At 43.8% G+C, this 18,040-nt stretch overlaps 1 protein-coding gene across 6 annotated transcripts in view; it reads right to left on the bottom strand.

Annotated features, from left to right (window-relative positions):
• TRIM24 (tripartite motif containing 24) overlaps window positions 1–18,040 on the bottom strand; it is a 138,125-nt gene that overhangs the window by 32,150 nt on the left and 87,935 nt on the right. For 5 of the 6 annotated variants that reach the window (XR_012156085.2, XM_073322713.2, XM_073322728.2 and 2 more), the window contains 5 exons: window positions 15,884–15,998; window positions 15,058–15,204; window positions 12,600–12,717; window positions 4,967–5,232; window positions 708–875 (listed from right to left, as the gene is read on the bottom strand). Coding sequence is in view for 5 of the 6 variants with exons in the window: in XM_073322713.2 (XP_073178814.1) it covers window positions 708–875; window positions 4,967–5,232; window positions 12,600–12,717; window positions 15,058–15,204; window positions 15,884–15,998 (814 nt within the window). In the remaining variant the exon portion in view is untranslated. The remainder of the gene's footprint in view (window positions 1–707; window positions 876–4,966; window positions 5,233–12,599; window positions 12,718–15,057; window positions 15,205–15,883; window positions 15,999–18,040) is intronic. The other variant, XM_073322719.2, reaches the window with a different exon arrangement.

Below are 18,040 nucleotides of genomic sequence, written 5' to 3'. Positions count from 1 at the left end.
TTTCCTGCAGCTCCCATTGGTTGGGAAAGGCGAATTGCAGCCACTGAGAGCTGCAGGCAGCCGTGCCTGCAGACAATCAGCATAAACAAACTGTCTCACGGCCCACCAATGGATTACTCTGATGGGCCGCAGGTTGCCCACCACTGCTCTAAGCAGACAGGAGAGAACTCTCCCATTGGCTTAGTAACTCCTGCCTCTGTGAGAGGCGGTAGCTATGCCAACGAGAAAGATAGTACTGTCTACACCAGTGCTTAGGTCAGTACAACTTAATGGCTCAGGGGTATGGTTCATTCACACCCCTAAATGACATAAGTTATACCGAAGTAACATGTTATGTAGACAAAGTCTAACTCTTCCTCTAGTCAAAGTAGTTGGAATGGACTGTACTTGACAATTAACTCATTTCAAAATCATTAGGTATCTTGTCATGAACTAGACTAGTGGCTCTCAACCTGTGGGCCGCTTGCGGCCCAATCACCACGTAGTTGTATGGCTCAGAGACTATATATATAGTGTGGATGCTGCCCACATAATACAGAGAAAGCTGCATATGCAGCCCACAATGGTAAATAGGTTGAGAATCACTGGACTAGACAGTAGTATATTCGCTGTAAATCCATCCCAGAAAAGTAAGGAATGTAAGTTATAAAATGAATGTTTACAGTATTCAATTTTTATTTTTGGGTGGGTGAGTGGAGAAAGTTTACCTGTTTAATAGCTTGTTGTGCCAAGAACGCCATCTGCAATGGGTTGGGCTTTATTGTTAGTCTTGGTACATTCTGGTTCTGGGGACACCTCATTTGTTGAGCAGGAAGAATTGACCCATTAGAGTTGGGATTGTGATTCTGAAAGTTAATCAAGCGTGGAGGTGGCTGCTGGAAGAGACAGACAATCCCCTCAGTTAGCTGTCTGAGGACTAACACCAAACACTCCAGAAAAAACTCTTCCCTCAACTTCCTATTTAAACTTTTAAAATACATGACATACATAGTACTGAACCATTCACTCAAATGTAAGATGAAATCAGATCTCAGCATTGATGCATCTTGACAATTAAGATAAGAGTAAAATATAACAAGTTACAATTAATTATTCTATCTGAACTAATCACGGAGGCAAATTGTGTAATAATATGAAAAGAGGAGGTTACTTACCTCTAACTGGCGGTTCTTCTGTATTCCACTGTGGGTTACACCTGGGCACCACAGTGTCTGCACCCGGAGAATTTGAAAGCAGTGTCCATTGGTCTGCATGGGTGTCCAGGCTCACTTTGTGCTTCTGACCAAAGGGATAAAGAGTGGGGCAAACCGATTGCCTCTCCAGTTCCTTCTCTACCACAAATCAGATAAGATCCAAAGCAGAGCGGAAGGAGGACGGATAGTGAGATACAGGTAAGGACCATGCATCCAAAAGAACCTCCAGTTCTTTAAGTAACCTCCTCCTCTTCTTGGAGTGATGGTCCCTGTTCCATTCCACTGTGGGTGATTGACAAGCAGTACCTAAGCAGGAGGAGGGTTTGACGATGTAGACAGTAGGGCTGATCAGAGTACCACCATCCCAAAGGAGGTATCGGCAGAAGAGTCCTGCACCGGTGCATGCTGTCTTGCAAATGTGTGAACGGAGCCCCATGTGGTTGCTTTATAGATGTCTAAGAAGGGTCCCTCTTGAAGAGATGCCATAGTTGTTGCTTGTGCTCTGGTGCAACAAGGTTAGAAAGCGGAGAGTAGGATGCAGCCAGAAATCTATCTGAAGATTCTTTGGGTGGAGAGGACATGCCCTCTGACTCTTTTTTTCTATAGCGACAAAACAATCTTAAAGGGAAGGGTAAATCCCTTTGAAATCCCTCCTGGCCGGGGGAAAGCTCCTCTCACCTGTAAAGGGTTAAGAAGCTAAAGGTAACCTCGCTGGCACCTGACCAAAATGACCAATGAGGGGACAAGATACTTTCAAAAGCTGGGAGGAGGGAGAGAAACAAAGGGTCTGTGGGTCTGTCTATAGTCTGTCTTTGTCGGGGATAGACCGGAATGGAGTCTTAGAACTTTTAGTAAGTAATCTAGCTAGGTACGTGTTAGATTATGATTTCTTTAAATGGCTGAGAAAAGAACTGTGCTGAATAGAATAACTATTTCTGTCTTTGTATCTTTTTTGTAACTTAAGGTTTTGCCTAGAGGGGTTCTCTATGTTTTGAATCTAATTACCCTGTAAGGTCTCTACCATCCTGATTTTACAGCGGGGATTTCTTTATTTCTATTTACTTCTATTTTTATTAAAAGCCTTCTTGTAAGAAAACTGAATGCTTTTTCATTGTTCTCAGATCCAAGGGTTTGGGTCTGTGGTCACCTATGCAAATTGGTGAGGCTTTTTATCCAACATTTCCCAGAAAAGGGGGGGGTGCAAGTGTTGGGAGGATTGTTCAGTGTTCTTAAGATCCAAGGGTCTGGGTCTGTAGTCACCTAGGCAAATTGGTGAGGCTTTTTACCAAACCTTGTCCAGGAAGTGGGGTGCAAGGTTTTAGGAAGTATTTTGGGGGGAAAGACGCGTCCAAACAGCTCTTCCCCAGTAACCAGTATTAGTTTGGTGGTGGTAGCGGCCAATCCAAGGACAAAGGGTGGAATATTTTGTAGCTTGGGGAAGTTTTGACCTAAGCTGGTAAAGATAAGCTTAGGAGGTTTTTCATGCAGGTCCCCACATCTGTACCCTAGAGTTCAGAGTGGGGGAGGAACCTTGACACTTTTGTCTCCAGGCAAATGGGTAGAACACCCCCCTCCCTATTTACTTTTAGGGGGAAAAAAAAAAACCTCTGGGTTGGAAGACTGAATTTCCCTGCAGGAATTAAGTACCCTGCCTCCAGGCAAAGAAAACCTGCAATTCACAAAGATAATCCCCTTTTGTCTCAGCTCTGGCTCCAAAGCAGAGAGAAAACAAGCTGCTTTTCCAGCAGCTCCAAAGGAAAAAAAATTTCCTTTTTAAAATCTGTATTTCTAGTTCAAAAAATCTCAACTGGATCTCAAAATGATCTCCTTAACAGGGAGAGCTATTCTGTTGGGCCCAAAAGTGTGCAGGATATTTAAGAGTTTGTCCTAGGAGTCTTGGATCCCCTCAAAAGGAATTTGAAGCTCTCCAGCAACTCTGAGGAGAAAGTCCTGGAATTGCCCAAAGTCACTGTTGTTGGGTAAGGGAAGGGGATACAGAAGTCACCTTTTTGTCTCGAAATGACAATGGCAGTCTTGCTGGTTCTGGCAGAACTGCTGGATCTGGAGCATAATGTTCCTCCTCCTCCGATGGATGGATGAAGGTGCAGATCTGACTGTCTCCTTAGATGGGAGGCAAGGGATGGCTCCCTAGCAAATCAGATCAACTCTGCAAATGGATACTGTCCAAAGGCCCCCAATACAGCCAGTAGGAGGGATAGATAAGTGGTCATGGGGCCCCCATGGCATGAGGTACCAGCAGCTCAGAGTGAGTTTAGGCGGATGTTGGACCCAAACCAATATGGGTCTTTTAGGTGGTGGAGGACACACAGGGTCAGGGAAAAGCAGCTCATCAGAGGGTTTAGCATCTCCCAGGGAGAAGGCTGATTCTGGTTCCAGTGGCAGTATTGCTGATGCTGTTGGAGGGGAGATGTATTCTGCATATGGGAGGGGTAATAAGTTCCTTCCAGCAGTTGATTCTCCCAGAGGCAATATCTCCCTGGAAGTGGAAGAGCCTGGTGGAGGAGGGGATTCCAGATCTGGGAGAGCGAAAACGTCCTTGAGGTGGCAACAGATTCATATCTCCCCAGTGTGAGAGGAGTTCTGCTTGTTCAGGCCATTGGAAATGGTGAGAAGGGTGGTATCTGAAGTTGGCAGTGATCAGAATTCGTCGGTGCCAAAGGATCCCAGGTTTTGGGACATGCTAGGGATGACAGTACCAACGGAACGCAGTCTGGTACAGATGGAGCCCAATGCTTATGGGCTTTCTTGTTGTGCCACTGGGACTTAATACACCCTAAATCCTCATAGGCCAAGTTAGTGGGCTTGTTTACAGCCAAGTCAGACTTCTTTGAAGTGGACTTAGAGGAAGACTTAGTCTCATGCTTATGAATGTGCTTCCTAGCTTCCTGACAAGATCCCGCCATGGGGTCCATTAGGGTAGATTCTCCCAAAGCAGAGTCAGACTTTGCAACAGGAGGTGCACTCCTTGCTGAGTCAGGCTTTCGTACGAGGGGAGTTCCCTAGTCTGGGTCTGATAGTCATGGCCTTCTCCATGAGGTATTTGCGGAGTTAAAGTTCCTGTCCTCCTTGGATACGGCTGAGGAATGATCAGCCGATACATCGCAGCGAGGTGCAGTGAGCTGCCCCAAGGCAGTATAGGCAGCACTGGTGGTTGCCGCTGACTGAGAAGGATCATGGCAGGAAGCACAGAGTTTGAAGCCTGGAGTCCTGGGCATAACGGTGTCCCAGGGTTTTTAGACTAATTTAATGCTAAACAGTAAAAACTATTAAAACTGTTAACACTATTTACAAACTGATGATTTTTATTTTGTAGAACTAAGCCGAAGCTGTGGAAACTTAAAGGTTCTGTTCGGACCACGCAGCGGTGAGAAGGAACTTGAGAGGCAGCTGGCCGCCCCATCCTTTATCCCCTTGGAGAGACAAGGTGAGCCAGGTGCATGTGCAGACCAATGGACACTGCTTTCAAATTCTCTTGGTCCAGGAGCATGTGTAATCCACAGTGGAATACAACAGGGACCATCACTCAAAGAATAAGAGTTCTTTACAATGCTTAGAGATTATCTGGAAGTTCTAGAGATATGGGCATTGAGATCTTGAAAAAAATGCTGTAAATACATACAATATGGGCTTCCTTATAACTATATGTGCTAAAGACTGCTGCGCCAATGAAATGTCACTATAAGTCACCGTTATCATTCTATTAGAACAAGTACGATCAGACATGTCTTCTCTCTGGAACAATGATAGTTTACCTGATGAGAAGTAGGAGTGTGCTGCATGGGCCCTGGAATTCTTGGGTTCGGTAGACCCATTGGGCCTACCCTGCGTTGAGCCTGCTGCCTCTGAGCCATCACCTGCTGCTGCATGTGCTGGAGTCGTAGTTGAGCTAAACTGATCTGTGTTGGGAACTTAGACAGTTGGTTTGAAGGTAAGCCACTTTGTGGCTGTAAATTTGGTTCCATCACAGGGCTCTTGGGCATGTGTAGTGGGGTTTCTTTATCTTCAATTACCAGAGAACCTGGTAAAAAATAAAAACATATGTTTTAATGTTCACCTTACACTTGGGAGATACGCAGGTTCTCATAATTTCCCTCTTTTTATGCCATCAGGTCACCATTCCTAATTGCAGTTTAAAGGATGGGTAAACAATTCTTTCCAAAATCTGTGTCAGTGGCTGCAGAACTGTGTGCATTACTGTGCCATCGATAACAATGAGGGCCCTTCCATTACACTGAAAACTATGGGTTATTTAACTTGAAATGAGACACTTGATAATGCTGTTATTTCATTTTCTTAGATATATTCTAAACAGCACCCAATCGCTAAGTTGTTTAGTAACACCCAGTTAGCCTTCAGATATTATCACACTGCCAGTAAAGAGTCTAGCTAGTATTCCAGCTAACACAACTTCAGACCTGAGATTCTTCAATATACAAGAACTCTTACAAGACATGGTCTATGGGGAAAAAAAGTTCCCGATCAACCTTGACTCTGAAGCTTTAACCCCTGGTGGCTTCAACTTCTGAAACTGTGTAATAAACCATGGAGACATACCAAAAGGGGCCAGTGCTAAATTATTATTCATGAAACCATTCTAATAGCCTGAAACACACAGGCTCCCACATGGAATTCCTGTTCCCATTTCAGTATCTCAGACTTCAAGGGAGCAGAACCCAACAATTCAAAGGCATATCAGAAGGAAGGAAAGAAAGGTTACCTGGAAATAAAGAAAAACAGCTTCTTTTATACTTATTCACACACACATTACTCACATGGCTGGAGGGTTCACCCCCCAAGGAAAAATACAGATACACCTCTTTTGTGATCTCTTTCCCAAAGACAATAAACAGTTATTAACTTGTTCTGTAATGACTGTTCTTCAAAATGTGTTGCACACATCCATTCCACTTTGGGTGGATGGGTGTCCAGTGCATTAGCTGCGCGACGATATAAAGGGTGGAGTCACTGTTCTGTTGACCCCTGAGTCACGGAATGGACATGTCCAACAAATCTCGAACAATTACAGAACAGGTTAATAACTGTTTTCTTCGGGTGATTACATGTGTCTATTCCACTTCAGGTGACAAGCAGTTCAATCTGGAGATGCACTGGAGTCTACTTGAATTATTGTAGGACACGTCCAAATCTGGCATCATCTCTAGACTGTTGGGAGATGGCGTAACGAGAAGCAGAAGTATGTATTGATGACCAAGCTGCAGCGCTATAATTGTCCAGTATAGGCATGTGAGATAGAAATGCTGCAGAGGCCACATGGGATCTCGTTGAACGTGCCAGCACCCTATCTGGCAGAGTTACATTGGCCAGGACACCCCACAAATGTATACAGGAGGAAATCCATGACAAGATTCTGAAATGAGACTAGAAGACCCATGACTGCCACAAACAGCTGTGAGGACAACCTAAACAATTTAGTTCTGTCCAAGCAGAATGCGAATACTCTCCTAACATCCAATAGGTAGAGCCTCTCCTCATCCTTAGCATGAAGCTTAGGAAAGAAAGTTGGTAAGCTGCTAAGTGACCGATATGGATGAGAGAAACCACTTCGGATGAGAGCATAGGTCTATCTTCTCCTTGTAGAGGACTGTATGCAGTGGATCAAATACTAGAACTCTCAGTTCACCTACTCGCCAGTTACCTCAATGAGGTAAGTACCACCAAAAAGGCGACCTTCACTGAGAGATGGAGCAACAAACAGGTAGCCAGAGGTTCAAAGGGAGGACCCATTAGTTTTGCTAACACTAGGTTTAAGTCCCAAGGAGGAACAGAATCCTTACCTTGGGTATATAACCTTTCCAGACTCTTTGAAAGCCTGACTGACATGAGGTTAGAGAAAAGAGTGATTACCAGTAAGATGGCGGAAAGCCAAGATAGTTCCGTTAGGGTTCACCTAGCAGCTAACAGCAAGACCTTGCTGTTTTAGATATAACAGTCTGGTGTATGTTGTATTGGAGCCCGGACAGGGGAAACCCCTTTTTGCTGAGACCAAATGGAGAATCTCTTGCATTTCAATAGATAAGCCTACTTAGTAGAAGGCTTTCTACTATTCAAGAGGATGTTTTGTACTTCCTTTGAACAGATCTCCTCTTGAGGGGTTAACCAGGGAGCATCCAGGCTGTAAGGTGAAGGATTTCCACATTGGGATGAAGGATGCAACAACCATGGCCTGGTGAAATCAAATCTAGGTCTGCTGATAGTGTCAATGGAGACCTGCTTGAGATGCTCAGCAGAGTGGAAAAACCAAGACTGAGCAGGCCACATCAATGCTGTGAGTTTCACTCGAGCATGGTCCAGTTTGATTTTTAAACACCATCTGGATGTGGTAAGCTAGATGAACGGCTCAACTTTTATATTTATGAAGTGAACTAATCCTGGCTAGGCCATAGCCCTTGAGTCTTCAGAGAACCCAAATGGACTGTCACAACCTAGGGCGGAAGTGTCCATAACCAAAGGCAAAGTAGGTTGTGGGGGAACAAAAGGAATAAGCGCACGCACACACACACACAGGATGAGTCTATCCATCAGTCCAAAGAGGCTAAGATCCATGTGGTCATTCAAACCACCATGCTCACTGGATGACGAATTGGAGAGTACATCAAGCTCAGACAGCTCTGCAGCTTTCTGAGATGAAGCCTGGCCAACTGAACCATGTAAATACATGAGGCCGTATGCCCCAGAAGGCTGAGGCAATTCTGAACTGTTGTGGTAGGATAAGCCTCCACGTCTAACAAAACGGCCAGCATGGTCTGGAATCTTGTTTGCATGAGGAACACCCTGTTTTCCATAGAATCTAACACTGTTCCTATAAACTCTATCCTCTGAACAGGTGAGAGGACTATCTTTTCCTCTTTGATCAGTAATCCTACTGTGCTGAAGGTGGTTTGGATCATGGTCATGCTAGATATTACCTAGCTCTTGGTGTGGCCTTTCACCCACCACTCATCCAGGTATAGAAACACTTAAACTTCTGATTTCCTCAGAAACGCTGCCACCACTGCCATCCACTTTGTAAAAACGCGTGGGGTCACAGACAGACAGTTTGCAGTCCTGACATGTAGCCTCACAGTGGGATTGGCTAACCGTAAATCTGAGGAATTTATTGTGGCTTTGATTTATTGGGACATGGAAATGTGTGTCCTTTTAAGGTGAGCGCAGCATATCAGTTGCCAGGATCCAGGAAGGGCATAACGGAAGCCAGAGTGACCACGGAAAACTTTATTTTCTTTAGATAAATATTGAGCTCCGGCATGTCTAGTATAGTTCTGAGACCTCCTTTTGCTTTTCGGATTAGGAAGTGGCGAGAATAAAACCCCTTTACCTCTCTGAAGAAGAGGAAATTCTTCTATGGCTCCCAACAGGAGGAGAGACTGTACCTCTGAAAGATGACCTTTGTGAGAGTGGTCCCTGAAAAGGGATGGGGGACAGAGGTGGTGGGGCGGCAGCAATAAACTGAAGAGTGTATCACAATTCCATCATGCGTAAAACCCATTTATCTGTAGAGATATGGGTCCAAGCACTTAGGAAGTGGGATAGTCTGTTGGAAGAAAACAGGGATAGGAGAAGCTGGTAAACTGGTAAGCTGTCCTCAACCAGAACGTCAAACTGACTGCATGGTATTCTTATGCTGTCTGGACGAATCTATAGCAGACCCCAAAAAAGAGAAGGCGGAGGTATTCTCCTGTAACTTCTCCCTTTCTTTGTAAGCCAGGCCCTGATGGTGAGGTATACAGAAAGCGTAATGATAAGGCTACTGTGGACAGAACCACTGCTTCTTTGGTAGAAGAGTGTAAATATCCAAAGACCTGTGCATAGCCCAAGAGTCTGTTTCAGGCTATGAAGCCTGTCATCGATCTGTTATGCAAATAGTTATAGTTCCTCAAAGGGGAGATCGTGAATGGTTTTTTTGGCCCTTTTGACGAGGACCTGATGCCTGGAGCCACAAACACGTACTCATCGTAACAGCCGATGCCCTGGCTCTGTCATCAAAATCCGCTGCATCCAATGCAGCCTGAAGCGAGGTCTTGGCTATCATCTTTCCCTCACTAACCATAGTGAGAAACTCTTGCCTGCTCTCACCCTGCAACTTGTCCATGAATTTTAAAATATTGTCCCAGAAGGAGAAGTTATAACATCCCAGCAATACATGCTGATTAGCAATCTGGAGGCGTTATCCTGCTGTCAAATATATTTTTTCCATAAAACGATCAAGCCCTTTTGCAACTTTTCATTTTCAAGTAGATGCCTACTGACCTTGGTGCGCGCTCTCATTAGAAACTGAAGCCAGCAAAGATTCCAGAGATGGAGAGACATAAAAATGCACAAACCCCTATGAGGGCACATAATCCCTCTGCTCCATCCTTTTAGCTGTAGGAGGCATGGAAGATGGAGTTTGTCACAACACTTTAGTGAACTCCAGAATAGCCTCGTTTATGCAAACTGCCACTTCAGAAGGCCCCACAGATCCCATGATAGCAACCAATCTGTATGAGCTCTCCTGAACTACTTCCACGTGTATGTCTAGGAAGGAAGTCACACTTTTTAGAAGGTTCTGTTGAGATGTTTCCTAAACTGCCGGTGACACTGGTACCAAGAGACTCAGCAGATCATGTGCCACAGCATATACCTGAGGTATTGTTGGCACTGGGACAGTCTCTTGATACTGCTGAGTCAAAGATGGTGTCACCTTAGATGTCAGTCTCAACAAGGCTACAATCAGCACCAGTCAACGACCCTGACTGATGTGCTATTTGCCCCTCTAACCTCCTTCCCAGCTTGTTTGCTGGACTTCAGTGCCAGAGACCTTAATCTCCTGGGCGCTGAGTTCCTCGATGCCAGCTTATGGTGCCTCCTCTTCAGTACCAGAGAAGATCTGCGTTGAGACTCTAAGACAGGCAACCGCTCCTAACTGAAGGAGACTCGCTTGGTGCATGCTCTGAATGGGGACACTCCCAAGGTGGGTGGAGGGCTGCCTCCATAAGGTGCTTTAGTCTGATCGCCCTGTACTTCTTAATTCCGGGCTTAAAGTCCCTGCAGATTCGGCACCAGTCTCTGATGTGCGGCACCTGGAGTGAGAGAGTCAATGCCTGGCACTGATTTCTTGCATTCATCGAAAGGCTGAAGTCCAACGACCGAGGCAATTCCCCAGCGGTCGGAACCGAAGAGCATATTAATAAGTATCCCAGGACAAGGAAACTTAATAGCAAAAAATTCTGCTAAGGCAAACCATTAAATAAGTACCCACTATATACAAGACTGAAAAAGGGAAACACTTGCAGCAACAAGATAAAGTGATCCGACAACCGTCACAGCACTAAGAAGGAACTGAGAGAGTAAGGGACAGCTCTGCCCTTCACATCATTGCACAGCAGGATGAGACAACAGAAAGTGCATTCACCACCCCAACAGGTACCACTAAGGGAAAAATCCCAGATGCTAGTGCACTGGGCGCCCACATACCTGAAGTGGAATGGACATATGCAATCACTTGAAAACAAATCGAGTAGTTATCCAGTACCTGTGAGAAAGGATCTTGTCATGACAGCACTCTTATGACAACATTTCCCCACCTTTTTGTTAAAATTATGGCCCTACCAAATTCACAGTCCATTCTTGTCAATTTCATGGCCAGAGGGTCTTAAAATTGGTCAATTTCACAATTTCAGATGTTTACATCTGAAATTTCAGGGTGTTGTAACCGTGGGGGTCTTGGCCCAAAATGGTATTGTAAGGGGTTTGCAAAATTATTGTGCGGGGGTGGGGGGGGAGAGATCCCAAAATTGCCACCCTCACTTCTGTGCTGCCAAGACAGCAGCCTCCGAGCTTCCTGCAGTTAAGAAGAGGTTCTCTGAAGTGAATAGGCTCTCCCCCATGCTGCTAGGAGCACCCCAGCAGGTTAAGGCAGATTAAGACAGATTAAGGCAGCGGGCTCCAAGTCAATTTGAGAACCCACCGTGAAAAAAATGGGTGCCCCAGAAGAAGCTCCAGGGCAGAAGCCCCGACCGGGTCACCCTGAACCCCAGTAGTAGCCCTGGGGGATGGAAATCCCGAGCCCGGGCTGCCCCGGCTGCAGCCAGCAGGAGCGGAATCCCGCAGCCCCAGGAACCGTCGGGGGAGAATGGCCTGAGCTGCGGAAGGAATCACGAGATGGGGGGCAGAAGCCCAGACCCCAGGCTGCCCTGGCTGCAGCCTCCAAGAGCAGAAGCCCCTAGCCTGGCAGGAGCAGCTGTGGGAGGAAGCCCCGAGCTTGGAGGTTGGGGGGTGGGAAGAGAGACAAGTCAGGAGCCCAGCTTCCGGGCTGCTGCAACACAGAAGTAAGGGTGTACCACACTCATTTCTGTGCTGCCTCTGGAGGGGAGTTTGATCTCCCCACCAAGAGCAGCCACGCAGGGGAAGGACAACTCCTGTCCCTCCCCAGCACGTCTGGACTAGCAGCTAGGAGCCCCTGGGATCCCAGCAGCAGGGGAGATCAGATTTTGTAGGGAAGGGCTGATTCCACAGCCGTGAAATTGGTAGGGCCCTAGTTATAATGCAAAGCTGGTTGCACTTTTTGACCAACGGCCAAAATGCCTGACAGGTACATCCAAAACCATGTTCCAACAGAAAGATGAAGACACTGACAAAAAAAACCTACAGATATTGAAAACAAGGGAGGCATGAAAATCAAATTCATCGAGACAGAGTCTTTCTAGACTCTAATTCCTGCTCCTAGCAGGGCAGTTCCTATGCTGCATGTCTTCATTAGACTGAGTACATATAATTAGTCAATCATATTGAACAGGCTATTCACAGAGCTGCCTATCACAGGATGTACAAGCAGAAACCTAGCCACCGGCAGATAGAAGAGAAAATGCAAATACCAGTCTGACGGTAGGAATCCAGCCTGCCTAGAGAGCATGGTACAGTGGGGATGGTCAATCTTTGCTTGCTCTATGAGCTCACATCTGTTAACAGTATGCCAGGAAGGACAGCAAGCAAAATCTATAGAGCTAGGAAAAAAGCACCTAACCCCAACAGAAAACTATTACTCAAAAGACTGCTTTCTGTACCTGATGCATTTCCATTGTAGTTCCCCTGCCCCCTTTTTTCCTTCTCATCTCCAAACCTCAGTTCTTATGCCTCAGCTCAGTCAGCTAAAACTAGTTAGGCACTGCCTAGCTAGCCTTACTACCTGGAAAAGCATCCAATATGGAGTCAGATCAGACACGCACTTTAGAGTAATTTCTGTCCACCAGTAGAAGATATATGAAAGAACACATGAGAAATACACTCAATTATATATCTGAAAGGCTGTTCAGCTGACAAAACTATTTTTAGTGATACTACCAGTTTCTAAAGAAGTTGATAAAACAAGCAGGAGCCACATCATACCTAGATTGAAAATATTTTGAGCCCAGAAGCTAGGATCACAGTGAAACTGGACAGTGGTGTTAGTCACTGGTGAAGCATCACACCTTGCTCGAAGGAGGTACCGTAGACGATATGTAATCTAGAACAGGAAAACACCTTGTACAAAACAAATTTTTTTTAATAGGAAAAAACCCTGATTAACTTGTACTGTTTTCCCACAAGACAACAGCAGGGTTTAATGTTTATTATCTGAGAAAAATGCCTTAAATTGGGGTGAAAAGAACAGAGATTTGTGCAACCAACTAAAAGCAAAGATTTTCAACTTCCCACTCTCCCCTCCCCACCCACAGAAATAAAGTAATTTTCAACACTCATTAACTACAGTATAAAGAAATTAAGTTTTTCCAACTGTAGAGATATGTAGTCATCCTTAGATGACAATGTAATGAGCCAATATATTTGCAAATAAACTTTCTGTTCTTTATGTGATCATTCCTGGTCTGAAAGTCCTCTATTCTCATGTCGGTCAGATCTTACTATTCTCATTAGAAAGGATGTTCTCAGAATAAAAATTTCTGTCCTCCCTCCCCCCAATAATGAAATGAATTAATGTATAAGAATTCTCTGAAATGTTCTAATATCTAAGAGCTTTTCTAAGCCCTTAGTTTCAACAATTAGATTATGTTTACAATTGGAGAGAAAACATTATGAAGAGTAGAATACTTCAGGTCAGACAATTAAAGATTCGGGTTTTATTAGGAAGGAAAAAACTGGGGAAAAAAGGCCCAAGAAAACACAAGGGCTGACGTATTAATCCAAGTACTAATTATAACATAATACAGACAACTTCAGACAGGCAAAAGCTAGCCAACTCAACACACCTATTTTTTCTGGATTCCTCCTAATCCCAATTCCTCTCAAAATCTTCCTCAAAAAAAAAAAAAAAAAAAAATTCTACTGAAGATGCCTCTTAATCTCATACATTTGGTTAATTTAACTTCCCTGCTTGTACTGACATGAATTACCCACTATATAAATATTTTCATAGAGTTCCTTATTTACTTGTAGTTTCCTTAACTTTAGGTACGTCAGTTCTAGAATACCTAACCAGTGTGAAAATGCGTGACAAAATACATATTTTAAAAGGGGATGTGGGAATGTTTAAAGCTGTAATCACTACCACTTTGAATGCAGGATTCCTGTGGACACCAGCAGTAGCTGGGGTACTTAACGTCACAGGATTGCTTCAATTTTAGTTCATATTTCACTTGAGAGCTTTTAAACTGCCTATGGCATACCAGGCTCTACATATGGTTTTTATCTATTCATTAGATGACTAAAACTGTTAGCTACTACAGTTATTCACAACAGCTAACAGTGTTTTGTTCATGCCAGAAGTCTAGGTTGGCATATGTAGTCTTCCTGCAACCTGCTCAGCCCGTTTCTTTTTCTGCAGTGTGGATAGGGCTTCCTAGCAGTAATCTGTGTAATTTAGTTGGCTAGGTTATGCTCCTTCCCAGCTTTCTGTGGCAGGATATCCCACAGTGCACAGCCTCACATGTTCCTCTGTACAGGTATATGTCCTCTGGAGGAGATTTCAAAGGCATCCAACTTCCAAATGTCTTTGCCTTTGGCAGGAGCTGGGCACTTAACTTCCTTTGTGCTTTGAAAGTCTCCCTCTGTGTCTTGCTAAGGCATGATGGGATAGTTGACCAGAATGCACTGATACACTCATGGTTAGGAAACCTGTTAGGTGTGGATGAGCAAACAATTGTGATAACAGAAAAGACAGTGTGTGAATATAACACAATTCCATTTATCTGCAATTGTGTAAATGCCCATGTCTCTAATTTTTATTTTTATTTTAATTACAATTGTACTTGTAATGTAGCAGGACCTTTCTATCTTTAGGCCTTGGTTTCTCTTTTAAAATTAAAAAGTTTGGCTTTAGTACATATCAACCTATAGCATCAGCTACATTATGCAGACTTGAAAGTCTGAAGACAAGGTCTTAACCTTTCAATGGAAGGTTATACTGACTGTGGGGAGCCAACATGTTAATTTTACATTAAAAAGCTATATCTATATTATCCATTATGTTTGGATCACCTCATCCTTGAGCTAAAAAACTGTGTTAACAGTATGAGCATGTATACACAGAGACATGCTTCATCCTAAAAAGGTTAACAGAAGTGATTCATACACTTTCACAGCAGTGTGACAATCCCTGTCTCAGTGGACAACCTGTAACAATTCAGATTTTCAGGAATATCCAGGAGGGATCAGAAGTCAAAGTTTTAACATCCTCCTCAACTTGTGCTGTTGTAGGAAAAAATGTATATTACACACTTGTGCTGAAATATACTGAAGTAATCAACAAGATTAATTCCTTGACTTTACTTAAGACGCAGAAAATTCACTTGTTTGACTTAACTATGGCCCCTTAGCAACTAAGGAATACTGTCTTTCCAAGCCTTACCAGGCGTTTGCTGTACAATAACGCTGTGCTGCTGCCACTGGAAACTGCCCACTTGGAAAAATTCATGACATGTTCCAGCTGTTTAGAAAGACCTGCCACCTCCTGTTGTTGCTGCAGAAGCTTCATCCGATGGTCTTTTGACAGACTCTGAAAGGGGTAAAGTACTTCCAGTGAAATTTTCAATTTACAGCAGAAATGTATTAGCTCTCATTTGCTAATCCATAAACATGATACTCCTCAAAAATATCAAATGATTTCACCTCATTTGTCAGAAGAGATTTAAAGAGTGATTATATACTCTAAAAAGTCACTAAAATTGGTACACTCTTACTCAAGAGATCAGCCCACTGTGTGTATTCAGATTCCCATCTTCTTTCCTTAGGGACAGAAAAGTTTCTATGGGTTTTTACTCTATAGTAGTGTTTAAATAGAGACTGTGAGGGAAACCTATCCTCTCCTACTTGTTATTATAATGAAGTTGGACAGCTGAATTTGTGGCATCTCAACCTCAGTTTTCCTGCATCAGACATAGATCTGTGACTTCACTGCACAGCCCAGCGTCTTTTGGTGGTTATGAGGGAGGGCAGTCCTGATTCATGAAAACTAAGTGCAAACAGGAATTCAGAGTTACTGGCCAAGTAAATTGCTACTGTACGAAATATTTCTCTGCTTGGCCTTATTTGAAACGTTCTCATTAAGGGGTACCAACATGTAACTCATGCTGAAAGATAGTTTTTGCTGTGTTTGAATTTTGATGGATCATTTAAAGCCTCTGTAAAAGCACTTACAAGATGACTGTTACTTATAATCTTAAAAGGGAATTTACCTCTAACTGATGCAGCAAAGCTTTCCCCTTTTTATTTATTTCTACCATCAGTGTAAATATGGCAACTTTAATGTCCTGTTCCACCTGCTTTTGATTCTGATTCGCTTCAAGGATTCTGTAAGTAAAGAATAAATATTTAGAATTGTTTAGCACAGTGTCCTTAAGAAGCCAACACAAAAGCTCATCCTGACTCAACAAAGGAAATGAATTCTTTGTACACAGAATGCCATGGATTCCTGCTCATGTGCAGCCAGTAGTATATATGGAATCAGATGTTACCATTAGCCAGGAAAATTATCAGGCTGAGTTAGTTTAAAAACAAAACAAAACACAGATTTAGGAATGCATCTGACCTTGGTGCAAGTCTGAGAAATTCTAATTATATGGACTAGAAAAGTAGGACACTTATTTAAGCAAGGGAATTTTATTGATAAAAATGAATGGTTGAAAGAGTCTTGATTTTAATAGTCTCCTAAGCCTTTCTTGCAGCGAATACAAAAGTCTCTATACATCACAGGAATTCAGGATATCATTTTTTTCCAATATAGAAAGTTTCTCCAGAAATAAGATATCCAGCAATGTAGCGGCGGCCTTTGCATTTGTGTTTGTTGTTTTGAATGCACAGCTTGAAACAATACACTTGCCAATGGTGAGTCAAATTACTGCTTCAGCACGGCTTGCAGCCCTATCTAGTGATGTGAATATTGCTACTACACTGCTGACTCAATCAATATGCTGCTCATTCTACCCTCTCTTTCGTGCGGTGAACACTTTTCACTACCTTATGCATGGGTATCAGGTAGTGCTGAGCACCTGGTACAGGTGCTTAAAAACACCAGGCAGAAGAAGTTAGGAAGGAGAGAAAGGCACTTGGATTCCATGTGGGAGGAGAAGAGTATTATATTACTTTTCTCCTGCCATCTAGGAGCAAGGGGTGGGGGGGAGGGAGGGAGGCAGTGATTTGCATCCAGCATCCAAGAAGTGATGAGAGAGAAGCGGGAGAGAACAAGCATAAAAAGTAAAGCTTCTCCATGTCCCAACAGCTAAAACTAGGGGGAAGACTGGACTTACATTATCAGGGTATTGAATCTGAATAGCGCTGTGGAGGTACTTGCTAGGACCCACTTTGAGAGACCCTGGGAAAACAACATGAGGGGGAAAGGAGTCCAGGAGAGCCGGCTGTATTTTAAAGAATCCTTATTGAGGTTGCAGGAACAAACCATCCCGATGTGTAGAAAGCATAGTAAATATAGCAGGTGACCAGCTTGGCTTAACAGTGAAATCCTTGCTGATCTTAAACACAAAAAGGAAGCTTACAAGAAGTGGAAGCTTGGACAAATGATCAGGGAATAGTATAAAACTATTGCTCAAGCATATAGGAGTGAAATCAGGAAGGCCAAATCACAATTGGAGTTGCAGCTAGCAAGGGATGTTAAGAGTAACAAGACGGGTTTCTACAGGTATGTTAGCAACAAGAAGGTGGTCCGTGAAAGTGTGGGCCCCTTACTGAATGGGGGAGGCAACCTAGTGACAGAGGATGTGGAAAAAGCTAATGTACTCAATGCTTTTTGTCGTCTCAATCTTCACTAACAAGGTCAGCTCCCAGATTACTGCACTGGGCAGCACAGTATGGGGAGGAGGTGACCAGCCCTCTGTGGAGAAAGAAGTGAATCAGGACTATTTAGAAAAGCTGGATAAGCACAAGTCCATGAGTCCACTGCATCCGAGGGTGCTAAAGGAGTTGGTGGATGTGATTGCAGAGCCATTGGCCATTATCTTTGAAAACTCATGGCAATCGGGGAAGGTCCTGGATGACTGGAAAAAGGCTAATGTGGTGCCCATCTTTAAAAAAGGGAAGGAGGAGGATTCGGGGAAATACAGGCCAGTCAACCTCACCTCAGTCCCTGGAAAAATCATGGAGCAAGTCCTCAAGGAATCAATTTTGAAGCACTTTGAGGAGAGGTAAGTGATCGGGAACAGTCAGCATGGATTCACCAAGGACAAGTAGTGCCTGAATAACCTAACTACCTTCTATGATGAGATAATCTCTGTGGATGAGGGGAAAGCAGTGGACGTGTTATTCTTTGACTTTACCAAAGCTTTTGATATGGTCTCCCACAGTATTCTTGCCAGCAAGTAAAAGAAGTATGGGCTGGA

This window comes from Lepidochelys kempii, chromosome 1, assembly GCF_965140285.1.
Source record: "Lepidochelys kempii isolate rLepKem1 chromosome 1, rLepKem1.hap1, whole genome shotgun sequence".
Lineage (NCBI taxonomy): Eukaryota > Metazoa > Chordata > Testudines > Cheloniidae > Lepidochelys > Lepidochelys kempii.
Note: the sequence above shows the minus strand (reverse complement) of the source record. Positions and strands in the feature narration are given on the sequence as shown.